This window comes from Orcinus orca, chromosome 7, assembly GCF_937001465.1.
Source record: "Orcinus orca chromosome 7, mOrcOrc1.1, whole genome shotgun sequence".
NCBI classification, from domain to species: Eukaryota; Metazoa; Chordata; class Mammalia; order Artiodactyla; family Delphinidae; genus Orcinus; species Orcinus orca.
In genome coordinates this window covers 85,542,628-85,560,938 of record NC_064565.1, presented here as the reverse complement: position 1 = coordinate 85,560,938, position 18,311 = coordinate 85,542,628, and the positions used below count along the sequence as shown (strand labels likewise).

The 18,311-nt window shown below is 43.5% G+C and overlaps 2 protein-coding genes across 6 annotated transcripts in view; one reads left to right on the top strand and one right to left on the bottom strand.

The window, feature by feature from the left end:
- The window catches only part of SPATS2L (spermatogenesis associated serine rich 2 like), a 169,361-nt gene extending 161,396 nt beyond the window's left edge, over positions 1–7,965 (bottom strand). For 2 of the 5 annotated variants that reach the window (XM_012532319.3, XM_004262878.4), the window contains exon 1: positions 7,039–7,179. The gene's annotated coding sequence lies outside the window, so the exon portion shown is untranslated. Of the gene's footprint in view, positions 1–7,038; positions 7,180–7,365; positions 7,499–7,846 lie in introns of those variants that run through there. The other 3 variants (XM_033430425.2, XM_049712313.1, XM_004262877.3) reach the window with 3 other exon arrangements.
- LOC117201772 (translation initiation factor IF-2-like) lies at positions 6,133–15,099 on the top strand. The gene is made up of 6 exons (XM_049712189.1): positions 6,133–6,162; positions 6,219–6,563; positions 6,760–8,787; positions 9,179–9,306; positions 10,989–11,098; positions 12,924–15,099. Exons 1-3 carry the CDS (start codon positions 6,133–6,135, stop codon positions 7,603–7,605), a joined length of 1,221 nt encoding a protein of 406 aa, XP_049568146.1. The 3' UTR covers positions 7,606–8,787; positions 9,179–9,306; positions 10,989–11,098; positions 12,924–15,099.
- The last annotated feature ends 3,212 nt before the right edge of the window (positions 15,100–18,311 follow it).

The window sequence follows — 18,311 nt, the reverse complement described above, 5'->3', positions numbered from 1 at the left end:
TTTCTTTAATAGTACTACACATCATGTATAAAATCAGATAAAAGTCACTAGTTTTCTGGAGCTCCAGATGTGTGGTCTTGGTGTATTACCAAATCTTTCACATCCCTGTGGACTTAGCCTCCACATCACCTCAGGGGACGTTCATCACTGGGAAGGGCCACAGCGTGGTATATAGCTGGTGGCCTCTCTGATTGGTCGGTGTCTGTGCCGAACTGATAGGTAAATATTTCCCGTATCACCACGAATTACCTTAAAAGGTGGTGTAAGAAAAAAGCCACTGATCAACTCTGCAGATTGATCAAGCTATGTAACTTCCTAGAGCCCCCTCCTTAAAAGGATACATAATCTCTACCTTGCAAGATAGCTGTTAGGTTTAAATGAGATGATCACTGAGTGGTGGCCATCAGGATGATGACGATGATCGTATTCACTTTGTTCTGAATTTCTAGGAATTGCGTGCTGCTGTTAATGAATTAGTGCTTGGCAACAATTAGCATCTTGATCCCCCAAGGAGAATTAAAGACTCAATCCTAGCGTTAGGAAGGGCCCCTAAGATTCCTAACGGCCATCTGACGTTTGCATCCTTTCTTCATCCAGTACATATTCAGTCGCTGCCCTCAAACTGCCTGGGCTGACACCTGCTCTACAATGTACTCACTACTCAAACTTCCTAGGCTTCAGTATTGCCCGTCAGTAAAATGGTGGGGGGGCGGGCAGTAGCACTGCTTTGAGGAAGAACAGAGATGATGCATGTATAGAGACATTGCCTGGTATATGGTATAGCTCATGCTTAAATACATTTAATCATGGGGTCTTACCACCTCATGAACTAGCACAGTCCATAACAGGACCACCATCTTCCTTATACTGACCCCAAATCTGTCTCCCTGAAACTCACACCCATCGGTCCTAGTTTTACAGTCCATGGAGTAGTTATACAGAATCAGAATCTGGGAACTATAACAGTATGTTTACTCATTTCCTGAGCTCTGCTAGGATCACTGGGCAGGGTCCCACAGATGGCTGGCTACTTGGGACCACAATCAGTGCTGACCTCTTCCTATTTACATTACTATGAAAGTGTCCATCTTCAGTGGTGTTTCCATACCGCAGGAGACCTCTTCAAGCATTCTAAGCCAGTTGGATGCTACCCAGAAACGCACCAGTTATATGGCTTACAAGACTTATTTTGCGCTTTATGTCATGGTCAGTTCAGCACTTGGCACCAAAGTACCTATTTCAGGTCTCCGTATCTCCTTTAAGTTTCATTACGGAACACTGCAGACCACCAGTACCCAGGAGAGTCCTAGTGGCATTTCAGCTTTTGAAGCAGTGGTAGTATATTAGAGGACCGATGTTAGAGTCAAAACACCCTGGAATGCCTGGCCTGTGTTCCTCCCAACCCTGCTGCCCTTCCCTCATCTCTATATTCCCAATAATAGCTATTGAAATCTGACCCAAAGCCTTTCAATAATCAGCTCAAATAACTGTCACTCTAGGAAGGTCCCCACCGCCCTCCAATCTGAAGGAAATTTTCCCTTCTGAGCTCTCTTAGACCTTTGTTTCTGAGATACATGTGTTATTTCTCCTGCTGGACTATAAACTCCTTCCTGGCAGAAACAGTGCCTTGTACAAAGTGAGTCTTGTTAAAAGTTGAAGGAACTGCATTTTGTCCTGAATACTATATGATGGGCGTGGCAATTTTTCCCTACCTCACTTTTCATCCCTAGATGGATCCCCAGATGCTTTATTTTTTTAATGTACAAGAAGCTTTTAAATGAAAAAGTTGGGTGGCTCTGCAATACAGTCTTGGATTTTGGAGCCGATTAGCTGAATGTTTATAAAACTGATAACTCTAATTGTTTTATGTATAAAATACTGGCATAAGGCCTCAATCCTTTCATTTTTGCTAACTAATGGGACTCATCACTCCACCTTAAAATAATGACAGCCTCCTTAATTCTAACTCACATTGCCAGCCTCCATCAGTACCTCAACTCTGGAAAATGCCAAGGCCTCAGAATCCTCACAGCTGATGAATGGAGAGGCTCATTAGAACCACTGAAGAAAAATGGGGAAAAAACTCCTTGACAGATGTCTCCTTCAAACGCTTGTCCCTTTTATCCAATGTCAACATTAATTTCTCTGTTAACAAATATTTATTGAGGTCATGACTAGGTGTCAAGCTGCAAGCTAGGCTCTGAGGACATGCTGATGAGCAGTACACAGGCAATATCAAAGCCCATCTTTAAAAAAAAAAATTCACCTTTCTAGTTTATTGATTCTATAGGTCTACTTATCAAGGGCTTGCTATGCCCAAAGCTTGTAGATGGTTCAAAGATAGCATACAAGGTACATCAGTGCCCTCCAGGGACTTGCAATCTCATTGGGAAAGCAAGAATTGTGAACACAATAGTATAAGAGAGTATCTACTGGTCTAAAGAATGATGTGGACAAAAGGGCAGAAGAGGAAGAATCCAATGAGAGTAACATGATTAGGGCGAGCAAACTTAACTTGGAGATTGTGCTTAGGTCAGAGGAAAAAGGAAAAGACATTCTAAAAGGGAGAGCATGAACAAAAGGGTACAAAGTCATCTTAGAAGGACAGTGAGATCCAATTAGTAGGAATAGAAGGTTCATGTTAGAAAAGTAGAAAATAAGGTTAGTAAGTAAAATTTGGGCAAGAGTGAGGTATATCCAAACCAGGTTGAGGGGTTTCCCCAGTGGCGCAGTGGTTAAGAATCCGCCTGCCAGTGCAGGGGACACAGGTTTGAGCCCTGGCCCAGGAAGATCCCACATGCCGCAGAGCAACTAAGCCCGTGCACCACAACTACTGAGCCTGTGCTCTAGAGGCCGCGAGCCACAACTACTGAGCTCACGTGCCACAACTACTGAAGCCTGCGCGCCTAGAGCCCGTGCTCTGCAACAAGAGAAGCCACGACAATGAGAAGCCTGCACGCCGCAGTGAAGAGTAGCCCCCGCTCACTGCAACTAGAGAAAGCCCATGCGCAGCAAAGAAGACCCAACACAACCAAAAATAAATAAATTAATTTAAAAAAATAATAAAACCAGGTTGAGACCTTGGACCAAAGGTGGGGGGAGAGGGAGGGGGAGGGGAAGGGGGAGGGGAGGGGGAGGGGAGGGGGAGGGGCATAAAAAGAATTTGAACTAGTGAAAAGAGCACTAGCTTTGGAATCAGACAAATCTGAGTTCAACTCAGACTTCCTGTGAGACAATCCTTGGATAAGAATTCTAAGGAGAAGAGGCTTTAGGAAGGTTGATATGATGAAGTGCGAAGCATGGGGAGAACTCAATTACAGAGAGACGGTATGTAGCAGATTACAATCATCCTAGAATAGGGATGGCCGGGGGCCTGGGCTATCGGGGTGTGGGGAGTGAGGAATGCCAAGGAAATGTGGGAGCTGGCTCGGAAAAACTCTTACAAAGGAAGAGATAACAGGACTTGGTGCCCGATTTTACTACTGGAATGAACGAGAGAGAGAAGAGTCAGGGATGGTTCCTAGGTCTCCAGTCTGGGTGATGAAGAGAACGCTAACAGTATGAAGAAAAGAAAAGTCTTTACAGTGTGAAAGGAAGAGGTTTAGCAGAGGATATAAAAAGTTGATAGGCATGCAGCCGTTGGCCTAACAACAGGACATCAACCATGAAAACTATTAAACAGGTGCATAAATGAGAATAGAGTTTGTGTCAGGACTAGAGAGAAAGATTTGTATGTATAAGGGTAAATAACACCATCACATTTAAGAATATTTTTATTAGAAAATAAGAACTCTAGCTGTTAAACAAAAATAATGGGAAGGATATAAATAGTAGAGAGAAATGCATCCTCACAGACTATTTTTCTTAGCTATGGTACTTAGGGGATCCTATCCATTATCACAACACTGAACGAATAAACTTCTATAGAAATTCAACATATGGCCTATTTACATAACAAGCATCAGAACTCCAAATTAGCCATTTTGATGTGTCAAGGAAATAACACCTTCATAGCAGACTACTTCAAGAAAATGGAAGAAAAAAGAAAGGTTTGTTTTTCTTCTAGAATTATGTGTACTGGGTTTTTAACTGTTTGTATCGTGAAAATCACATTTCAATTGTGTGATTACACTCTAAGACAGAACAGTGATGGAATGAATTGATTGGCTGAATTATGCACGATCATTCAGAGATCAATAAACAGACTCCATCACTTAAATCTGCCCATATTATGTATCTGCCCTCATGTCCTATGTCATGCTTGTGAAAGCAACTGTTCTGTGTACAAAAACTATAACAGCCATCTGATTCAATTATCACAGTCAAATAACAGTAAAGGGTCTACAGAAGATGCCTGGGAAAGAAGCACAAGGGAGCAGTGAGTAAGCAGTATCTGTCTAATCCAAAACCCACTCCACTCTAATCATATGGCGAGACAGGTGGTAGCAGCTTAGATCTTACCGTGAGCAACCTCGACTTCTTCCATTTATCAAACTGTAACCAAAAGTTCTTGTCCTGCCTCATGAGACACTGATTAAAGCTGTGTAAAGGTAAACAGGATGAAGACCACCTAGGTGCCTTCAACACAAAAGCCATAAATGAATGTTCACTGATGACAACAGCACAACTCTACGATCAGAGGCTGAGAAACTGATAAAACTTAGAACCAAAAATGAAACGTTTCTGAAGCTTAACTTCTGATGGAAAGTATTTCCATTTGCACGGCAAAGCAGGTCTTTGAGACGCTTCCTATTGGCAGCGCATCAAAGACTGAAATGGTGTGGCCTAAGCATTTTCTTTTCCTGATCATTACAGCGGTTGGCCAAGCAGCCTCACAAGCCCACAGACACCTATCCCCACAAAGGCCACTTGAAAATCAGTGCAAGCACAGAAACAGTCAATTGAAGGCTTTCATTATGGGGCTCCCTAAAACAAAACGAATACAAAAGGAGTCTTGATCATTTTGCCTAAGTACTTTAAACTAAGTTGATTCCTAGAAAAACTATTTAATATTTTCAGAGGCAAGGATTAAAGAAAGAAAGAAAATTTCCAATTAATATACTCCTTCCCCAGATGTTGAGGTTTTTTTACTATCCTCTGAAATATTCCCTGCATTCAAGTGATTGTATTTTTATGCAAATTATCCTTTGGAGCTAGTCGTGTGTGTGTGTGTGTGTGTGTGTGTGTGTGTGTGTGTGTGTGTTTAAAGCCACACAAAGAATCGGACATATTTTTTGTTCTGCTGCCCCATAAACTAGATTTTAACAAAGCTTGAGTTTAATCCAAAACTCTAATTAGAGACTGCAGCAGTATTTGCCTTGTCCAAATAGAAAATCATTCCCAAAGTTGATTTTTCCCCACTTAGAGCTCCAACAAATATTTTCATACACAGATTTTTTAAAAAACACTATAATTAAAAAAAAAAACCACTACAATTACTTGATAAAAACTGCCCCCACCCATACAACACACTGCTTTCTGGTTGATACAATTTGATAAGGCCAATCAAATACTTTATCCAGAAGGCAACTGTAGACTTCACTTTCAGAGTATCTTTCAAAGTCACTGTATTTGTTACTTGAATATTCTTTTCTTTCTTTTCCAGAATGAAGCAATTTCTGACTTCCTGTCCCTTCTTTTCCCTGCCATATTGCACATCTGCTTTATCTCTAGAAAACAAAATCAATCATAATGGCAATGAATCGTTCCTTGAAGACAAACTAAACCGGTCATAAAGGTTACACGACCTTACTCTTTTAAATACTGGCATAAAGCTTCTTCCTCTGCATAGGTTCTAAAATTTCAGAGTCGTTTTTTTTTCTTACTTGCAAGACGATTGGTAAAAGTTTTCAATATAATATTTCTTTAAATGTAAATAAGTGAAAAATATTACACATAATATTTTATGTAAAGAAAGAGACTGTGTTTGAAGTTCAAGGTTTTTCACTAGCTCTCAACCTACAGATTCTGTAATACACTCAAAGGAAAATGCTGCACAGAAAGAATCTTTACATGTCAGGTCTCCAAAACCTTGGCATCTGCTAAAACCTGGACTGCTGGGAATTGAAGGCTCAGGAAGTTCACAAACACACACACCAAACCCCCAAGAGGTGGAAACCTCCAGTTGAGAAGATGGGAGGTTTCAGTCGCATCCCCGTCCAGGTAAAGTCTCAGCCCTTCACCTCCTACGTCTGCAGTAAGTATTAACCGCCGAACAGAGTGGGAGAGAGCGGGGCCGATCTTCCAAGACTCGGAAAAGTCGAGCATGTAGGGAGAGCGGGAAGACCCTCTCGCATCTCCGGAGCCACCGCTGTCTTGGGCTTGGGCCGCTGTCGGCCGACTCCGGGTCCGCCCGCTCAGACGCGGCAGCGCGACCGCTTCGTCCCGCGGCCGGGTCGCTCGGCATCTACTCCTGTCACGCCGCGGGCAACTGCGGCGACTTTGCCGGCACCGGGGGTCGCCGCATCCTACTCCCGCCTGGCGCCCAAGGGGCGCGGGTTTCCCCGGACCCGCGGCCCCCGGGCCGGGCGGCGATCAAGGGCGAGACGCTGCCGGCGGAGGCGGCTCGGAGCGGGAGGGGGTGGGTCTCCGTCCGCCGGGCGGGTGGAAGGGGACTCTAGCGCGGGGGAGGGCAGGCGAGGGACCGCGGCCGATTCAGATCCGGGGCGGGCGGGTCCACGTCGGAGCGCGGCGGCCACACGCTCGCCCCGGGCGCGCGAATTGCGCCGCACCCGGCGCCTCCTCCCGCCAGCCGGCTAGCTCGCCCGTGCCGGCCCGAGAAAGGAAGGACGGCGACCTCCGCGTCCGGTCCGCTCGGCCAGCCCGCTTCGGCGCCGAGCGGGGGGCCACACCCAGCGCCCCGGGAGGCGGCTGGGGCTGGGCGGCCCAGGCTGCGGATGGCGCGGCCCAGGCTCAGCCACCGTCCCGGCCGCGCAGGCCCCGCCGCGTCCGCCCGAGCCCCGCGTCCCGGCCCGGGCCCGGCGGGCTGGCGGGGAGAGGGTCCCGGGCGGCGGCGGCGGCCGGGGATCCCGGGCTTACCTCTGTGCCAAGCGCCGTCCGCTCCGTCCCGGGCCGGGGAACGGGGATCGGGGGCGCGGTCGCCGGTGGAGGCGCGGCGGCGGTGGCGGCCCCTGCGGCGCGGAGGGCGGGCGGAGCAGGAGCCGCTGCCTGGGCCGCGCGCCGTCCGGAGCTCGCCCCGCGCAGCCGGCGCTCGCGGCGGAGGGCGCAGCCGGTTCGGCCCCCGGGCTAGATTCCTTCACTGACACAACTCCGGGTCGGCCCGCTCCACGCAGGGACACTCCCGCCCCTCGTAGGCTGCCCCCGCCCGCCGGCCGGCCGGCCAGCCCGCCCCTCGGTGTCACTCACCCAGGCGCACACACCCCGAGCCGGCGCCCCTCGCTCCCGCTCGCACACACAGCGCTGCTCACGCCTCTCTCGGGTTTTGTATCCGCTCACACGCACGTTCTGACACAGATCCCTTCCCTCCACACGCCCTCCCTAGCTCCTTTCCCACCCCACTTTCTAGAAGAATCCCCGTACAGCTTCCGCGCTTTGCCTGCCCCACACCAACCTCCTCGCCTTTCCCCAAACCCCCGCCTCACTTAAACTGCCACTGTTATTCAAAGGTTTTGCCACACCCCGCACGTGTTGCAGGAGAGACATCCTCCCGTACCCAGGAGAATGAACTTTGCTCCCCCCAGCACCGTCTACAAATGCAAGATGCTTTTATTTTTAGAAAGCACTGATGCTTTCTGGTGCTGAGCCAAGCTCAAAATGTAAACAAAGGTAGCCGATTCCGAAATGACCTGAAGAACCAGACGCGGTACTGGGTTTGGTTGGGTCTGACCTTAGAAACGCGGCTAACCGGGAGTATTCCGGCTCCTCCCTTTCGCTGCCTTTCAGGCTGGAGGACGGGTTGCTCTAAACGTGCGTGATAACGAAGTTCCAGATAGACACCGTGGGCACCAGCCCATGGATTTCTGCCTGGGAGTACAGTAGTCGGGAGAGTAAAGGCAGTTTCTCAATCATTATTCATGATGGAAGCACTTTAGATAACACACCTCTTCCAGAGGCAGTAGAGTGAAATGCAGGCATCTCTCCAGTTTTGTTTTGTTTTGTTTTTTCAGGGTGACTTAACCTCCCTTTTTCTCAATACCAATAACCGATTCTCAGCGGCTCCTTGGATGTCAAAGCCCCTTGCAAATACGCAGGCCGGAGTTACTTAACGCCTCTCGCGCTCCAAACTCTAAGGGGCCCCTGAGTGTACAGCAGAATGGTATATGATCCGATGTTTAGGAATTCATAATTTGAAATTAGATACAAACACCTTTCTGGTAAAGTTCAAATGTTCTAACATAGTGTGCCCCTGTGGACAAAGCACAGCCCTAATAAGGGATAAAGGAGCCGAAAGCCAAGGAACCTATTTTCTTTTGTGACTTGTGGTGGCGGTTCTTGTTGCACTGGATGGGTGTATGGATCATATAATTTATTTAAAAATATTTGTAAGTGCTTTATAAGTATTAACTTGTTTTTTTTGGTTTTTTTTTTTTGTTTTTTTGCGGTACACGGGCCTCTCACCGCTGTGGCCTCTCCCGTTGCGGAGCACAGGCTCCGGACGCGCAGGCTCAGTGGCCATGGCCCACGGGCCCAGCCGCTCCGCGGCATGTGGGATCTTCCCGGACCGGGGCATGAACCCGTGTCCCCTGCATCGGCAGGCGGACTCCCAACCACTGCGCCACCAGGGAAGTCCAGTATTAACTTGTTTAATCCTTCAAACAGTTCAATCAGGTAGGTAGTATTTTTGAACTTTTTTTATAAAGAAACTGAGGCATGGAGAGGAGAAATGTTAGAGGGAGGGTTTGAACCTACACAATCTGGCCCCCCTATGCTACAGAAAGGAAAACCTGCTTCTAGAAGCCATATTACATGTAAATATAAAGGATAAACATCATATTGCTTATTGAATTAAGACGGAAAGGTAACTTGTAACAATTTGACTTGGAATTTGATGCACTTTTTAGGTCCTCTGGCAAAATAATTCACTTAAGTTTTGGGGAGTTTCTCCTCATAATTAGAATTCCAAAATGAGTAATAAATTATTGTTTTCCTAGGAAGGGCTTTGGAAAGAACATTGAACTCAGTCTTCATTCCTTTCTTCTACCACTTCATTACTTCCTAGGACTCCAAATCTAATTTGTTTAGTAAAGTCTGAAAGAAGAAAGCCTTCAAGACCTGAATATGACCAGAGGGAAGAAAGGGTTTTCAGAAGCCCATACATGGCCTTTTACCTTTAAGGGCTATTTCCCAGTAAGTAGGTAGTAACCACAAGAATAACTGGTGTGTATATGGAGAGTGAAAATATTAAAGCATTGAATTTGATGAAAAATAAATAAATGGAAAATGGGTGTATAGTAGTAGCCACTGTACCACAAACTAGACTAAAACTAATTTTCTACTGGGAATGGAGTGGACGCCTAGTCCATGAAAAGACAATTATAAAGTAACTAAAGAAAATAATTACAACTTTCAAGGGTTATTAAGGGACCTAGCAAAAGAAATCAGACTTTTAAAAGTTTATACACAGTGAGTTTCAAATAAAACTTAAACCTTTTGCTGTTCAAATTAATCTACTCTTAGGAAAAAAAAAGTGAAAACTTTCTCGGAGAGAGGGTTTATTCAATAAGCATTTGAAAATTTCTTGGACATCAAATAACTAACAAAGCAGTATTTTGATGAGTCAAGCATAAGTGATTTTTAAAATATATGAATTACATTCCTATAATTACGTGGAGATATAAAAATCCAAAGAAATAAAATATGAAAAAGATATGTATTGGTGCTGACACCAGATATTGAGAATTTATTTGAAAAATTACGTTATTTGAAATTTTGATCAGAAGGTTATCTGTATAATGCTAACATGACTCTTTTTCAAAATGATTCTCTATGATTATAATCTGTGAATCTCATTTTACTATTTTCTAAGCTAAATGGAAAAGTGAAAGTCTTTTCTTCAGCAAACAAACAAGAATCGTTAAGAGTAGACATTTTCTGGGCTTCCCTGGTGGCACAGTGGTTGGGAGTCCGCCTGCCGATGCAGGGGACACGGGTTTGTGCCCCGGTCCCGGAGGATCCCACATGTCGCGGAGCGGCTGGGCCCGTTAACCATGGCCGCTGAGCCTGCGCGTCCGGAGCCTGTGCTCCGCAACAGGAGAGGCCACAACAGTGAGAGGCCCGTGTACCAAAGAAAAAAAAAAAAAAAAAAGAGTAGACATTTTCTGAGAGATGAACAGAGTATGTTAGTTTGTATATTATAATATTTCCATATAGGTATTTTTAATCTGTGTCTGCTGCTTTCCTCCATATTGTCACTTACACCCCTTATCTGATGTGCATAATTGTAAGCGTGGGGGAAAAATGCATATCCTGCAATGAGGCTGACCTTTTCCTTGAAAGATTTCAGCAAAATGCCATATTTCCTATTTTCCATCTCCTAGATTGTCCTGATTCTCTAGCCATGGCCATTCAGAGCAGGGTTCACATTCATGGAAGCAGCTCAGATCCCAGAAGCCAGTTTTAGGCCATGGTCAATTGTCTTTATCAGAATTTTGGCATCCGAGTAAGTATGGAGACAGAGAGTGATTTTTAGTTGCTAGGCTCCAGACCACTGACCGCTGGGCTCCAGGCCGCTATCCAGACCTACTGGAAGGCCTTTCATCTAGAGATCCTTGACTTTGACTAGGTGCAGGGACTGGGTACAATCTGAGGGATCTCCCTTTGGGAGGAGTTGAATGTGTTCTGTGTGTGTGAGTGTGGTGTTCATTAGAGCTGTTTACAAATATTCCAGCTCTGCTTTCTTCAAAGCATATGGTAGGTTTGTGTGTCCCCAGCATACTGAAGTACAGGGTAGCTCTGCAACTTGCTGCAGCCAATGAAATCAGCTCTGGGCAGAAGTTAACAGCTAGTGTGTGTTCTATTTTCCCCTGTAGCACTACAATCAGCAAGGTGCCTGGTGGTAGCTGCTCCGTTGGACTGCAGTGCATGATGATAAAGAGCAATGCCACCCCTGCTGACCTTCTCTTCCTGGACAGGAGTATGAGTGAGAAATAAACCTTGTTGTTTTAAACCACTGAGATTTAGGGGTTGTTTGTTTCTGCAGTATAATCTAGCCTATTCTGATTACAAGTAGGGAGGGAAAAAGAAACAAATAATTGCAGGGCATACTGTGGCAGAGAATGGCTAATAATTCCACAACTCTGTTTCTCTTTTCTCCCTGGTGCACAACTAATTCACATTTCTCAACCTCCTGTGTAGTGAGGTGAGGCCATGTGACTGAACTGCGCCCAGTGTAATGTAGATGAAAGTTTTGTGCTCCACCTCCAGCCCCAACCGTGGAAAACCTCCTGCATGATCTCTCAGTCTCCATCTGCCATATGGAAACGAAGGGTTCTGAGACTCCAGAGTAGGAGTCAGCAAACTTTTTCTATAAAGGGCCATATGGTGAATATTTTAGGTTTTGTGGATCATGAGGTCTCTGTCATAACTATCTGCTGTTTTAAAGTAGTCATAAGCACTTTGTAAACAAATGGACATGGTTGTGTTCCAATAACGCTTTATTTACAAAAACAGGCAGTGGGTCTACGTGTCCTGGGGGTGGTAATTTGCTGACTCCTTACCTAGAGGAGGGTAGAAACACAGGATGGAGGGAGCCTGAATCTCTGAGTCACTCTATGGTATTTACTTGCTGAACACAGACATTGAAATGTTATCTGAGTGAAAAAAGCAGCCTTCTGATGAGTTAAGCATAACTAATATGCTATCTTATTCCAGATTCCAGAAAAAATTCCAGATGGCTTAATAATCTAAACAAAGAAAACTATAAAATACTAAAAGAAAATGTAGGAAACTCTTTTACAGTATTGGTTATCTTAATAAAACTAGTTAGAAATATCATGATAAAACCCCCAGAAACTATAACAGAAAAGATTAAACAGATTTGACTACAAAACAAATAAACTACCCAAACATTTCTATACAGTGACAGGAACCATAAACAATATTAACTAATGGGAGAAACTATACGCAACATATATACACAATAGGAAAGAGTTAATATGCAAAATAACAAATAGCTTCTAGAAATCAATACAAAAAAGAGAACCAGCAAAATAAGAAAACGAACACAGGATATGAAGAGGTAATTTTTCAAAAGAAGGAATATGTGCCAATAAGCATATAGAAACATATTCAACCTCATCAATGATCAGAGTGTAAATAAGAACAAGACAGCATTTTTTACTTATGAGATTAGCAAAGAAGTGTTTTAATATAAGGTGTTTGTGAGTGTGTATAAAAACATAACAACTTTCATACTCTACTGACTATAGTATGAATTGATAAACATTTCTGGAAAGCAATTTGTATTATCTGTAAATATTAAAAATGCATATATATTTTGACCATGCATTTCCACTACAAGTAGTCTCTCCTACAGAAATACTAAGTGTGCAGAAATATATTTACATGTATGTCTATATACATATAATACAAATATTATAGTATTATTTGCAGGAGGAAAAAAGTTAGACTCCACCTCAACATTTATGAATAGAGGAATTGTTAAAAAAAATGGAGTGTATGTACACTGTGTAATAGTAAATAACTGTTGAAAACCAGGGAGCTATGCATGTGTTGACATGGAATTGTGTTCATGATATATTTTTGCGTGATGAGAGCAAGTCAGAACAATATGTACAGTACGTGCTCTAAAAAGAGGGCAAGGAGGGTGGAAATCTACGTATCTTAAAGGATAGGCACACTGTTGACATTGGTAGCCGCTGGGGTAGGGCTTTTCCATTTTTAACTTTGTACACTTCTCTTTTTCCCTTTGTATATAATTTTTATAATTACAATTTCTTTAAAAGGTACAAGGACAGAAGTCAAGAGAGACTGAAAGAAAAGCCCATTGTGGACCCTGGCCAACGCCGAGAGGTTGAGAGATGGATGGGCAGAGGAACAAAGACTTGTTGAAGACCTGCTGAGGCAAATCCAAAGGCATGAGTCACTCCCGTGGCGTTCCAATGGCAGCAGATTGAGTGGCTATGATCTGGAACCAGGGGTTCTGCTTGGAAATTTTCCAGGAAAGAGGAAAACTTGGGGTGAGAAGAGAAAGGATAACCTTGCCGGCCTGAGGGCAAAACATGTTGGAAACACAAAAAACAAATGATGTCCCTTGGCTGAACTTTCTTAGTCTATACAGGTGCTAAATATTAGGTTATCTTTTCACTTCTTCAGATTTTTTTAAAAATCTTCTCTTCTCAGGAGCTGAAATGAATATATACCTAATAGAAGGGGTTCTTTTTTTTTTTTTGGTTTTAAAGGTTACATGTCACTGTGTATTCTAGGAAGATAATTTGAGGTTCATTCAACCTTAGTTGTGCCAGCAGGAAGACAAGTGGCCCCAGTGTGTGTTATAGGTGTACACACTGTCACTAATTCAGGATGCCTTCATTCATTCGTTCTCTGATGTGTATTAGCATTTTCTGTTGACCAAGAGTAGTTTTGTCACAAGTCTGATTAGTAGTGAGATGGAACATCTTGTACGTTTATTAACCATTTATTTTAAGTAATGCCTTGTTGATGTGTTACTTAAAAGAAAGTTTTATTTTATCTCTTGGATATAGCTTGTACACTAAAATTCCCCACATTATTGTATATTACTTACCTTATAAACAAAAGCCCACCGGTGCCGCTTTTGGATACCACACCAGAGAGGACAAAGGAAACTTGTTGTAAACCCAAACCCACTATTTAAAGAAATCTCGCGATTCCTCTGGGTCACAGCATAGGAATGAGCCAAAGGCAGATTCAGGCATTTTTCTTGTTGGTTGTACTCTGAGCACTTTTGCCCAGATCTTCACACATGTGGGACTGGCCTTGCCTGGTGTGGAACCTGAGACATGGGGGTATGCTGGTAACAAGGAAATGGTGCATTAGTTTGCTAGGACTGCCATAACAAAGTACCACAGACGAGGTGGGTGGCTTACAGCAGGAATTTATTGTCTCACACTCCAGAGGCTAAGAGTCCGAAATCATGGTGTCAGCTGCGTTGATTCCTCCGAGGGCTGTGAGGGAAGGATCTGTTCCAGGCCTTTCTCCTTGGCTTATAGATGGCTGACTTCTCCCTGTGTCTCTTCACATTGGCTTCCCTCCATATGCATCTGTCTTTATGTCCAAATTTCCCCTTTTTATAAGGACACCAACCATATTGGGTTAGGGCTTACCCTACTGACCTCATATTAAAGACCCTATCTCCAAATGAGATCACATTCTGAGCTACTGGGGCTTAGGACCCCAACATATCTTTTTTCTTTCTTTTTTTTATTTTTTCAGGGCAGGGAAGCAAGGACAATTCAACAACAACTGATGGCATAATAATGAAGTTAATAGTAAAAGTGGGGTCAGAGCCTGGCTCTCTGACTAGTTACCCAGGATTTTTTTATCAGACCCCGCACCTCTGCATTCCATGCTGTCTTCCTGCCCTTTTCCCTGGGTTCCTGTTGATTCCTGTGCATTTCTCTAATGTAATAATGAGGTAATTGGGCATTTATCTCCCTGATGAGACTTCAGCACTAGCTGTGAGCAGGGACTGTGTCTTTTGTTCCTGTGTCTAGCACCGTGCCTGACCCAGACAAGGTGATTGAATGGATAACAACATCTATCTTGTAAAGAGTGCCGGTCCACACTGCCATTCGTCTTCCTGATTGCACAACTAAATATAAGTGAATCTAGACTCAGCCCTGTGAAACAAAGTGGCATGAAAACTTGAAACATTTAAAAATCCTTATTAAGTATATTGTGGCACATTGTGGATAGAAGCTTCTAGATGGGATGGTGGAATAAGGAAGTCCAAAATGGGGGAGTCCTTACATGCAGCTACTTCATGAGTGAAGCAAGTTCAGCCAAAGGATACTGTGCCCTACTTACATTAATAATGAACTTCAGATTTAAAGTCTAAGTTAAAAATTACAGTTAGAGAAAATGGAAATACTTCTGTGGAGATTATTCTGTGGTTAATAAATAGAGTTCATGAGGAAGGCCTATGGGAGTTGTGTGTTTTTAAAACCAAGAGAACACAGAACCAAGTCAGAAGGGCAACTTAGCAACAGTCTTCAAGTGGAAGCACAGGGATGTTGATGAACGTTCCTGTCTCTGCTGAAGACAGAACCAGCATAGTTTATGCCACAGCATGCAAGGGTTTGGTTGACTATGAAGGAAGCATTTCCCAATAGAATACTAAATATCCGGGTGGCTTGGAATCCAATACCAGCTGTGGTTTTACATCTTTCTACCATTTCAATGAAAACTCCTAAAATACATCAAGCCAAGCTCTTTCACTTACTGGCCATGAGACCTTGGAAAAGCTACATCATTTCGTTGAGAGTCTGTTTCCTTACTCATAAAATGGGTTTAATTTTTACCTCAGAGGGTTATAGGAGATTGAATATGAAGCATGTAGTACAGCTCCAGGCACATTGTAAGCACTCCAGAAATAGCATAAATAATGAACACGGAGCAAATATTAATTAATTAATTGTAATTAATTAATTAATTACATGTCAGACACCATTCTAAGCACCTTATGTGCTATTTCATTTTGGTTTCACGACGATCACGTGAGGTAGGTGCTTTTATTTCCATTTTACGGGTGAGAAACTTGAGGCACAAAGATATTAAGTAACTTGCCCCACATCATATAGTAAGTGACAAAGCCCCAATACAAATCCAGGCAGTCTGTCTCCAGAGCCTGTGTGTCTAGTCACTAAACTAGCAACCTCTCTGTGTTTATAGTAACTAAATATTAGCTTTTTTAAAATAAAAAATTGGCATGCTCTTTAAAAAGTCATGGTGTAGTGGTCCCCAGCCTTTCAACATCCTTTTTATTATTGTTTTCCTTCCGTGTTTTGAATGGTTTTATTTACTACAATACTGCAATGATAAGTAATAATTTATTTTTCATTGCTATTAATGGAAGAAATATGTAACAGAACTCCAGATCAATATGAACTAACAGCATGATCTTAGAAGAATCTTGTCAAAGGCAAACAACTTGATGTTTTGGTTGGCTCATGCAGTTTCATCACCGCACAGTCTGTACCAGCCTTTCTGAAATAACTATAATAATTAACTGGTCCTCTTTCTTCCACTATGAAGTTCACAGAAGTTAATATTCTGTGATGAGTCATCTATGATACTGACACACGAATTCCCTATACTGAAACATCAGAGTAGGTAGGTTCCCCCCCACGAATGACTGCTTCATGTGATTAAATCTATTCTGAAGACACAGATGTACTCCATTAGCATTCTCAAATAGTGTGGTCAGTAGTTTTGGATACGTCTAGTTAAAGTCCCGAAGGTATTTTCAAAATATGTATTCCATTATTAAATGTTAAAAGTGAATGTTTTAAAGTAGGAAACAAAATGTCAAATCCCTGGATGTAGGTGGGTATGAAAGGGTTCTCTGCAGCTGGAGGCTAAGGTAGACTGAAATCTGGCGGATCTGGAATTAGAGCTGTCCACTGCGTGCGCAATTCTGCAGGGGCAATTATGGGGAGAAACAAGCACTGGTGTGCTGGTAAACCACCTTTAAGAAGGGGAAAAGGCCCCAGTTGTAGCATTTGCCGATTTCCATATTACAAATACTCCTACCATGGCCAATTTCAAGGTACCAACAGTTTGACAACATTATATATTTATGTTTATTTTATCTTACTATATATTTATATTTTACAGTTGGCTCTATCAAGCCAACATAAGCTTGCTCCATCGAATCCCTGGAGATAAACTAACTTGTTTATGAGTAGTCTCAGGATGGAGCCAGGAGATGCTACTAATGAGAATGAGTGTCTGACAGGGCAGGTGAAGGAGAAAGTCAAGAAATCAGATTTTCTAAGATGAAGTCCAAGACTGAAGACTTATAGCCAGAACTGATTTTGAGCCAAGGAGGCCACAAAGAGGAGAAATTCTGGAAGGTAGAAATCTAGTTACCAAACTGGGGATGAAAGGCTTGGACGCAGGAGCATGTCCCAGAGATGATGATTGATTGGACAAGGAGGAGAAGGGGGGAAGATGCTGCAGTATAAGTAGGGTGAGGATCCGCTCACCTCAGACCAGATGTGTTTCCGTACCGATTGAAATTCTTGTCTGATACAGCCAGCTAATAAGCCAGCTACTAAGGAATAGGAAGCAGAGTGGGGATTTTGTTCCAAAAATTCTAGTACAAGGTGAGGAAGAAGGAGGAAGTACAGTTACTGAGACTAGGACATAAGATAAAACCTAAAATAACAAGCGTACTCAAAGTCAACTTCTCTGAAAGAGAGCTACTTAAATCCAAATCTGAAAGGCTTCCACCAAGGATCCCCTTTAGCCAGTAAGCCACAAGCAGAACAGATGGTCTACAGATAGCGATCAAGTGCTTGCAGCTGTTAGCAGAAAAGGGCCATCTCAGGGCAAGGGAACAGGTAGGTCATTATACTAAAGAGTAAAGAGCATTGGTTGTGAAGAGCTCAGACATTTCAGTATAGTTCTCGGCTGGAAAATCAAACCACACTTAGCTTCTCACAGCTTGGCGACCAAACTCTCTAGGCTACCCCTGATCTGACAGTACACCCCTTTCCCTGCCCACCCCCCCAACATATCAGGACCAAATTTCTGGATGCCTGAAGATGGTGACGAGCAGAGGGAGTGTGAGGAAGTGGAAACGATGGACATGGACCACTGTTTCTAGCAGCATGAAGTGGAGAGATGGAGCTAGAAAGAAGTAAGTGACCTAGGGGTTTGAGTGAAGGGGAAAAACAATAATGAAGTGACGACTGCCATGAATTCTGATCAAAATTAGGAGTATGACTGTGTTTATCTGGGGAAAAGAAAAAGCAGAGAAATAAAAGCTAGAAGTCTAGACACACAGACGTCATCTTTTCAGTGCTCCAGTGTGCTGTAACATCCTGAGAAGGGACGATTCAAATGTCCAACTGCTGCTTTTCTGCCTCCTTTATAATAACCAAACTGCAAGGTGAGAATATTAGAGCACTGGTGTCTGGCTTCTTCTCTGCAATGACACACGAAGTGTCTCTCTCCACCAAGGTCACTAGAGACTTCCTATGTGCCAGAATCAGTTGACAGTGTCTACCCATTATCTTCCCTGGCCTCCTCGAGTGATCTGACACTGTCCTCCTTGTGAAAACACTCTACTCCCCTGTGTTATCACTCTGAGCTCATTCAAGCTCTGGGATGGTCTCTTTCCGGTCTCA